Below are 10470 nucleotides of genomic sequence, written 5' to 3'. Positions count from 1 at the left end.
AGTGCTTCATAGACTGTGTGCCCACAACCACGCCGGAAAAGAGAAACAAGAAGTACCTACCATACAAAATATCTTGACTTTCCGATCACTGCCATAGTTTTAAAGTTTTCTGGAATGTTCGGTTCTATTAACTGGACTATCATTGTCATCATATTTTATCTAACATACATTTTCATGTCGTTTGTTACCTGTATAATTTTAAGTAATAGTAAAATTTTAAAACAAAGTGTATTAGTGTGTGTAAGGAGAGAGAGATATTTTAGACAACAATTTTTTTTTTAATAATTGTTTACTTCCATATGTCTTTCTGATGATTATTAAGTCCGTTGAGTTATTCCTTAAATTGGACTCGTAAGATTTTATTTTATATATTGGGTACTAACATGTTAGACATCAGCACAGAACATTACAGGTATCATATGCATTGATTTCACACTAAATGCTAACACAATTACAGGTACCGACATTGAAAAATAAAGCGGTTCGTTGCTTCGATCAAGAGTACTATTATTGATCGAAGGTTCGTTGTATAAAAAAACAAATAACATTACATGAAGACTTTACATTATTACATATTTACTACCAAATACGCTATTAGATAATTGAAAAAGCTCATCGAGCAAGGTTGTATGTAGACTTCTCGTCTAAAACTGTCAACAGTGCCAGCAAAAACGTCCAGAGAATACTTGTTATGCAAATTATTTAATTCCTCAACTAGTCTGCTGAGAGGCGCGTTTTTACCAAGGATGGTGTAGTATCTGGGAACCCTGAACACCATCAACTTCGAAGCCCTTGTCGACGTCAGCGGCACATTAAAGTTCAGAAGAGATAAGAGATCAGGGGCATCGTATTCTCCGTTAACAAGTTTATGCAGGAACAATAGACCGAGAGTGCTTCTCCGCTCCGAAAGAGAGCTCACGTGGAAATACTTCAACCTCGCCGGGTAGCTCTGAATGGTTCTAGCAACATTGCAGGAGAAAACAAGGTGCCATAGAAAACGCTTCTGGACCCTCTCTAAATTCTTTTTGTACACGTCGTAAAAAGGGTTCCAAGTGACACCAGTACTCCAAGGTGCTACGAACGTAAGAGTTGTAAAGTAATATTTTTGTTTCCGGTCTACTAAAGTCTCTGCTGTTCCGCAAAACAAATCCGAGGGACTTGAAAGCCTTCGAAAATATCTTTTCAATATGGACGTGAAATCTTAATGCTTTGTCGACTTCTACACCGAGATCCCTAATACTATCGACCTCTTTTATGATATTATGGCTTATAGTGTACCTAGTTGTAGTAAGTTCTAGTTTTTCTTCTGGAAAAATGAATTGAATAGCATTTGGCCGGAGGTCCATATTGTTGCGTGAACACCATGAAATCAGGCGGTCAATGTCGTTCTGCAGGAATATCACATCCGACACACAATTGACAATCCTGAAAATTTTCAAATTATCCGCAAACAGATAATGTCTGCGATGGTGAAAGCAATCACCAATGTCATTTATAAATATATTAAAAAATAGAGAACCGAGATGGGATCCCTGTGGCACGCTAAAGGGTGTCGAGAAAGGGTCAGAAAAAAAACCCGACGCTACGACCATTGGTTGCCGGGCTGAGAGATACGATGAACACCAGCTCAGCAATGGCTCAGCGGCGCCGTTATGCTTTATGCCGTTAGCTTCGGCAAAATGATTCTGTGAATCACGCGATCAAACGCTTTGCTAAAATCGGTGTACACAGCATCAACAGCCGAGCGCCTGTCGACCTCAACAGCAATTTCGTTAATGAGAGATGTCAAGTTTGTTGACGAAGATCTAGACTTCGTCAAACCATGTTGATGAGGGCTGATTAGATTTTTGAAATGCCAAGCCAAAATCGGGTGGAGAAGTTGCTCAAAAGTCTTTGCGAATACAGCAAGAATTGAAATAGTTCGGTAGTTCCTGATACGATCCTTCGGGCCATCCTTATGCACAGGAACAGTCAACGCCAGATTCCAATCGCTTGGGAAAACACCGGTTATTAACGGTTTGTTGTATATAAGACGCAACGGGTGAGCAAGTACCGTTTTTTTTTTTCCACAGGAGAAACTCGCCGTATTCCCACCCGCACGAGCAAGTACTGCAGCGCATCTAGAAACAAATACTGCAGGAAGGCCATCCGAACCAGCTCCCTTATTCAGATCAAGTTTTTTTAAAGCTGTGATTGTGTGGAACCATCTGTATGGTTTTGTTGTTGTATTGATCCATTTAATTTTTTTGTGAAATTTAATTACTCTCGTGTCCATTGGTTCTCTTAACAAAATAAAACAATGGAAGTTTCCAGAATATGATCAGGTTTTTTTGAAATTTAGAAACCGTTTGTTATCCTTCATCTCATTTATTAACAATCGCCCTTGACAGCTTTTCGATAAATTAAAATTACACGAAAGCGAAGACAGTAAAATACTGAGAATTTGTATTAAAAAACTGAATTGAATTAAAGAAAATGAATGAATTTTACGTGAAGCTTTAAATTATTTTATAAATAACTAATCGTCCACTATTATCGATGTTATTATAGCATGGTGATGTCACATTGAGTGCGTACATGACAAATTCGTTATCCAATTTAGTGCCACTGGATTTAATGAAGTATTATCATCAATGGCGGGTAATAAGTTTTATTGAGTGCAATTTGAGACACGTTTTTACGGTGTTCAGAAAAGGTATTTATTTAGCAAACGTTGAAAACTGAGTTACAGAATGACTCGGGTTAGTCATTGTTTGCAAAGCAGCAGTGTGATTGGAAAAGAGGCAGACCGTGTTTTTCTTGCAGACAGTCGTCGACTATATGTTGACATTTTTTGTTACTATGTAATAACTGGAGCCCGTAAATTTCACAAAGATAATGCCAACGCTCACTTTGAAACAAGAACCGAAAGAATCAATTGCAAGTAATATGTAGGTAATAGTTGTTCACGCAAATTCACATGTAATTATTACTCTGTAGAAACGAAATTGTTTATCTGTATTAGATCAGTACGAAGCCGTAATAATCTATGTTAATGTTCAGTTTTATCATTCAACTACTCTGTTCGCTCTCTGCCCAAGCGCCTCTCACGCGAACGGACGCGTCTTCAGTACTCTTCAATCAGACTTGAATATAATTAAATGTTGTAATTCAGACGAAATACAATTGTTCATAAGAAGTCAGTGCTTTTATTACTCAGACTATCAGTACGTACGCTGCATGCGATCCAGCCGAGCCCGTCTGGTGGCCCATGAAATTCAGTAACCACGCTCATTCGACCGCCATATTCAACAATAGTCTTTTAGAGAGAATGTTTCAATACTTTCAATATGTTTAAATAGGACGCTGGTACTTTTTTTTGGCTTCTATTATGCCCTATCAATAGACTGAATCTGCGTCAGTTGCTTGTTTTTCCTTGCTAAAATAATTACCACTCAGGATAATAAATACACAACATGATACATTCCTAACATTGCGTACACTATCTAGCGTATGCAAAAATAGTATTCAATTGTAAATTTTATATCATAATTCGATACAATAAACATTCAGTGATAAGAACGAGTAAGCCTTCAATAAAATAAGTCACGCTATTATTGTGCGGGATTTTCGTCGTATCAATTCATTGAGTAAAAATTCGTTTTTTTACCTAAATCTCAGAAATAATAATGCTACTATAATTCTGGGAGAGGAACAAACGCAAGGTACAGAGTCAAATAAAATAACACTGCGGAGAGTACTTAATGGTAGGCAGCGGCTTGGCTCTACCCCTGGCATTGCTGACGTCCATGAGCGACGGTGACCGCTTACCATCAGGCGGGCCGTATGGCCGGGTGGGCGTCTGCCTACAAAGGCAATAAAAAATAAAACGCTTGTGGATGAGATAAAAATTCACAAAGAGTTTTAGGAATCACGGATAAATGAATTAATTAATTATTTTTCTCAGTAGTATACGATTTTATAATGTCAGCCTATTTGACGAATGTCAAGTATGCTGACGATGTCTTCCTTGTCAGTAACACAGCCGAGATTAAATGACAACAGCAAAGAAGATATTGTCTGATGCGTCCGAAGATTTTGAAAGAAGATTATTTATGGCATTTAAGGCAAATATGAAATTCATTCATCAACAACGTTTAGATAAGTAAGCTCCTTATTAATAACAATATCAATAACTTATGACGTATGGGATTTAAATTCGTTATTATGTAAAACTTGTAATCTATCTTTGAAATTAATTGTAACAGAACCACTAGTAATAAAGAGTGAATCCAAAGATCAATTAATTGTATTTTTAAAATCCCTTTTTTCCTAACCCTTAGGTTTTCTTTGCTTAGATGTGTGGACGAGCTCACGGCCCAACTGGTGGTAAATGGTTGCCGGAGCCTATAGACTTCTACAATGCAAATGTCGTCACCCACCTTGACATATGAGTTCTAATGTCTCAATTACTCGAAATACAGTACAACGACTGCCCCTACCTTCAAAACGTAACGCATTACTGCTTCACGGCAGAAATAGGCAGGGTGGTGGTACCTGCCCGTGCGGACTCACAAGACGTCTTACCACAAGTAGATTGTCTAGTACGTACATTTTTAAAGTATAATTAAGATAACTTGTTCATTGACAGATAATTAATATTTCAATTTAAATGTAGTCATTTATTGTCTGGGCTCAAAGTTCTCCGATGAGATTGTATCGATACGTCAATGTCGGAAAATAGCTAAACGAATTCATTAACGAATTTCACGATGAAAGAATAACTTCCGACAATTAATACAAAAGCCCTCAAAACATTATATAGTTAATATCGGGAGCGATATCTTAATGTGGCTTATTTTAATCGAGAATCAGTTATACGTTCTTATTATCTAGTACAATAAGAGGAGTTGCGCGATATAATTGAGACTTTAACCTCAAATTCAAAGTCTCAAGTAGTAGACCAACAATAAATAATAATAAATATTTACTAACAATCACGCCACGTTAACTGGTCCCGTGATAAGTTCGTAAAGATCTTGTGTTAGAGGTACCAGATAACGGAAATAAATGTAAGATTTTTATTATACACATACATATATTTAATATACATCCATAACCCTGGAAAAGACATTTATATTTATCATACAAATATCTTTCCTTGGCGGGATTCGAACCCGCGACCTCCTTATAGTAAAATAATATCAATGATATTAGTTTCTGATGATAATGAGCAATTTTCTGTGTAAACGAAGAGGTCCCAAGCGGTGGTCCAATGAACACAGTTCTTCATTGGGTAATATAGGCCTGAACTTAGGTAATACAATCCAATTAATTAGTTAGTTGTAGATCATTGGAATCGGTGCTTTAGGCAATAAAATTGACTCTATGCCTGACTATGTTCCGATCTGTTGCATGATATTAATTAAATAAACATTTTAACGACGTATTTGGCTCAAATATCCGGCCGGCATCGTTTATTTATGAATTTTTTTAATAGTCCACCTGTCATCATAGCTTTTGCAACAGTACCGTAATGTCGGGAACTCATTAAATATAAAAATTATCGCAAGAACCCTTTACACAGTTTACTTACTAACACTCAAGGGCAATTACAATATAAAACGTATATGTTTTATATTGTAATTGCCCTTGAGTGATCATTATGAAATATCATTATCAGGGCCGAAATCCATCCTAATCTGAGCTATTTTCTTTGAACTTAAATTAACTTCCTTACAGTAATGAATATTATCTTCCAGTTTTGGCTTATGTCGCAGTATTTTTTTTTTTATTGCCCTTGTAGGCAGACGAGCATACAACGCTCCTGGTGGTGAGTGGTTACCGCCCTTGGACTTCGGCAATGCTAGAGGCAGAGCCAAGCCGCTGCCTACCATTAAGTATTCTCTACAAGCCTTGTTTGAAGAAGGACATGTCATAGCGCTCGGGAAACACCGTGGAGGGGAGCTCATTCCAAAGCCGAACGGTACGTGGCAAAAAATATCTTTGGAAACGGATGGATGGATTGGAAATGGATGGACGCAGTGGCTCCAGGTGGAATGGATGAACTCTACTCCGGTGGCGGGCGGTGCGATGGTAAAACCGATATGATGGGATCATCTCAAACAATTCCTCAGAGCATTCCTTATACGGTACAAAATAAAGAGAGAAACGAAGTCCCTCCGCAGACCCAGAGGTTCCAAGCGATGGAGTCAAATAGAAGTAGCTAGTATTGGGCGCCCCGGCCCAGAGGTGGGAGCAGTACTCCACGTGATGCCTTGTATGTGATGTGCTTTATAAAGTAGAAGTCTTTGTCCATGCGTGAAGTACCGCTTCACTCTGTTGAGGATTCTCCGCATTTTGGCCGCCCGTGACTCCGAAATTGGACATCGCTCGAAATGTCGACTCCAAGTATCCCGGTACTCGTGGAAGTTTGCAGGGACACTCCTCGGAATTGCGGCACCATGACAAAGGGGTCCTTCTTCGTAGTGAACCCGCAAACTTATGTCTTCAATGGGTTGAATTGAACTAAGTTCGATTCACTCCACTCGTTGACTCGCCTCAAAGAGTTCTTCACTTTGGATTCAAGTTCTAAGCTCTCACGTCTCTCTTGCACCACGCTCTGAGAAAGATTCTAATGCCCGATATATCGTACATCCGTATAGCAATGTATGCCATCAACAAATAGCATGTTATTGATATACAGGATCAAAAGTGTTGAGGACAGCACCGAGCCTTGTGGAAAGCCAGCGTTAATGGTCATGGTATCGGAGCAGCAGCCTTCTACAACGACAATGATGCCCCGACCAACCAAAAAGTTAGCGATCCACTTGCAGAGTCTCTCGGGGATTCTGTAAGATAGTAATTTCGATAGAAGTATCCTATACCAGACCCTGTCGAAGGTCTTCGTGAGATCAAGGCTTACAGCGAGAGCCTCGCTCTTGCTCTCCAAGGTTTCAGCCCACTTGTGAGTAAGGTATACAAGAAGATCGTCAGCTGAGCGACCATGACTGGAACCGTACTGTCGGTCACTGATCAACTGACGATCGCATATACTGACCGCTTGAGGTGTGCGGCATCCCCACTGGCATTATTATACCAGGGTCTGCTGCGACCCCCGACGCGCACCTCAGAGGGAATAAATAATTCCATCCCCTGGAGCACCACGACTTTAAGACGGTCCGCACAGACATCAGAGAAAAAGTAGAATCGCCCCCATGGGTAGGATGCGTAAAATTCACACTATACATTCCAATCTCTTGACTTAAACTGCCAAACTTTTCGATATCCAGTCGTCGACGACCAGGACTTTTTTTTATTGCTTATATGGGTGGACGAGCTCACACCTGGTGTTAAGTGGTTACTGGAGCCCATAGACATCTAGAACGTAAATGCGCCACCCACCTTGAGATATAAGTTCTAAGGTCTCAAGTATAGTTACAACGGCTGCCCCACCCTTCAAACCAAAACGCATTACTGCTTCACGGCAGAAATAGGCAGGGTGGTGGTACCCACCTGCGCGGACTCACAAGAGGTCCTACCACCAGTCTTGCCACCAGACGAGAGAGTGGTATTGCAGCATGCATAAGGCAATGATCAGACGATCCAAACGGAGCGTCAACTAACACACTGTATCCGGCTGGGTCAGTAGTCAGCAGAAGGTCCAAAAGAAGGCTCATGCCAATATCTGTGATAAGGGTGGGGTGGGTGATTTCGATAATTGTCTTTTCTTTTTTTTGTTCGAAAGGGTAGACTTCCCGAATGGTCCTGTAATCATCAAGATCTGATAATGGGATGAGAAATTCAAAAAATCTATAATTTTCAAAGACTAAGTTGTTGATTGTTGATGCCTATTGAAGTGATTCGGGTGTTTCTTGTTATTCTTATTTTTCTGTGCCGCCGCGCACTGGCCCGCACTTGTACATCAATATTACGCTTGATCATTATTTTGCTGCGATGTTATTTTAAAACTGCGATATCTTATACTCATTAAAATAGTCATAGGTACTTATAAGTGAGGGAAAATTTCTTTAAAATTAAATTCTTGTAAAGACTTGTAAGTAACGTTTTTTATTGGATATAAGGTTAAATATCATCTATATAAAAACACCTTCACAAATAATGCTTTAATTTAGAACAAATTTGGTTAGCATAAAAAACGTTATAGTGAGCCTTAACCTTAAATTATAGACATATGCTGTCGCGGACTTTTTTTTAGAACTTTTAAAGGGGGACAATTTTGTCATACATTATTTTAGCGAAACTTTTACCGTTTCCGGAGCGCACGCAGCGGAAGCTCTCAAAAAGGAAAAAACCCCGACAGCCTTCCTCAGTAAATGAGCTAACTAACACTGAACGTATTTTCAGACCTGAGAGATGTAAGCCTGGTAGGATTTTAAATGAGCAGATTAATGTAATTATAAAATTGTTAGTTTATTTTATTTTCATCGAAACCAGAATACGTTTTGTACATTCGTTTAGTTGAGTTCCTCGGGGAGGGTGACGGCGGGAGCGGGAATGATGGGAGTGCCAATGATGACGGGGGCGACGGGGATGGGGTTGATGGGAGCAACGATGACGGGCTCAGGGACAGGGACAATGGGGCCCTCTTCAGCCTCTTCAGCGACAATAACGGGGTCGGGCTTGATTTCAGCGGGTCCATCAGAAACACCAGCGGGGACGTTGACGTTCACGATGAGCTGCACAAGAGGAGAGGCACCGGAGGGAACAGCAGGTCCAACGACAACAGGAGTGGGCTTCACGGGAGCAGACACTGCACCACCGTCAGGGATAGGGATGTCCACGTAGGCGGGTTCGGTGTCGATGGGTTCGTAGGTGTCGACGAGTGCCGGTCCAACGGAAATTGGTTCAAAGACACGGGCCGAAGCCACGGCGATCAGGGCGAAGGCAACGAGGAATTTCATTTTGGCTGAAAACAGAAATTTACATAACGAGGACGGTGAATTATAACCAAATACTTAGAGATTAATTTTTTAATATTCTAGTCTGTTCCAGTCTGGTAGGAAGGTGAGATAGATTTTATACTAAAACCTGTTCACTTATCTTATTCAGTTAATGGTTTGATTATGGAATAAAGGTAATATATAGGATAAAGATTATTTAATTGATTTATACCATCAGTATATACTCTTATCAAATTTCGCGCTGCATACATTCCTTAAATTCACAGCCAATGTCTATAAAATCTGTCTGGCTCTATACGTATGAGTAATAACACGCGCAATAATTGCATCCTGTACAATTTAACCACCCAAAAACTTAACTTTAACGCTCAGTACTCGGGGTTACAAGAGGAGATAGCCCATAGACCAGGACGTAACTGGCGCACACCATCTCGGAACTTGATGTGAAACATTAAATTTTATTATTCAACGGCTATCCAAATCTACAGATTAGTGGAGAGTACTTAACGCGGTAGGCAGCGGCTTGGCTCTGCCCCTGGCAATGCTGAAGTCCATGGGCGAAGGTAACCACTCGCCGTCAGATGGGCCGTATGCTCGTCTGCCTACAAGGGCAACAAAAAAAAACTCCATCTCATCCAGGACAAAGATACTACTTGCTAGCAGCTACATTAGAGGCGGAAATCCTATTTCCTCGATGACAACCATCATGCCTTCTTTTAAGTCTCCCTTTTGAGTTGGCCATTTCATTTTTTGTTGTAGCCACACGACGTATCCATTGGAGAATCACTGCCAAAAATGCTGCTTAAGGTACTCGATGCGCTAGAATCGCTTAAGAGAGTTAAAGCTGAATGGTCTATTAAATCAGGCTGAGGTACAAACAGTAAAGATCATCCTATTAGGAAATGAACTGGAGTGAGAGGATAATAGTCCGAAGCATCATCTGAGGAATGAGTGGCCTTGAATTCAAAATGGCTTTAATTTGTGTTAATAAAATCGACATTTCTTCAAATGTGAGATGTGTTAAACCTAAAAATGATCTAAAAATTATCTGTTAAAATGATCACCTCATCAAGATGGTGAAGAGGTGAATTGTGACAGTGAAGTGTACCTTAACTGTCGTAATAATTTAATTGAGTTTTAATTAGTATTTCAGTGAATAGTTGTATTCCTTTAATCAAAAATTCAACTGTATTTACCATTAATAATAGTTGTATTTATCTGCACTACCTTTGGTTGACCGGCAGAGAATGCCTTAGGCATTAAGTCCGCCAATGTAAATTTGATATGAAGTGTTATAAATCAATAAATACTATTCTCGAAAAACTCGGCGGGCTGATTTATGGACATCAAGGTTTAATTAACTCGGTTCGCTATCTAGGCGTGTTTTGTTAGTTTTAGAATTACGTTTACTATTTGATTAAATACTGAATAATAAATGTTTATACAAAATTTTGTAATCACCAGATATGACGTATTTTATCAATAAAATAGCATTATCTTTATTTTAATTAATCCAAATTAATTCTTCTATAAAATAAATTACCTCGTCATACCGCGACATTATTTT

The 10470-nt window shown here is 39.5% G+C and overlaps 1 protein-coding gene across 1 annotated transcript; it reads right to left on the bottom strand.

Moving 5' to 3' along the window:
* Positions 1-8393: 8393 nt before the first annotated feature.
* Positions 8394-8920, bottom strand: LOC114240554 (uncharacterized). Its single transcript, XM_028171144.2, has one exon. It carries the CDS (start codon positions 8901-8903, stop codon positions 8457-8459), a length of 447 nt encoding a protein of 148 aa, XP_028026945.2. The 5' UTR covers positions 8904-8920; the 3' UTR covers positions 8394-8456.
* Between the last annotated feature and the right edge of the window lie 1550 nt (positions 8921-10470).

Source organism: Bombyx mandarina, chromosome 19, assembly GCF_030267445.1.
Source record: "Bombyx mandarina strain Sakado chromosome 19, ASM3026744v2".
Taxonomy (NCBI): Eukaryota; Metazoa; Arthropoda; class Insecta; order Lepidoptera; family Bombycidae; genus Bombyx; species Bombyx mandarina.
Note: the sequence above shows the minus strand (reverse complement) of the source record. Positions and strands in the feature narration are given on the sequence as shown.

What these genes read in the sequence shown, in the direction of transcription:
- LOC114240554 (XM_028171144.2), bottom strand. Translation starts at nt 8,903, where the DNA reads ATGAAATTCCTCGTTGCCTTCGCCCTGATCGCCGTGGCTTCGGCCCGT.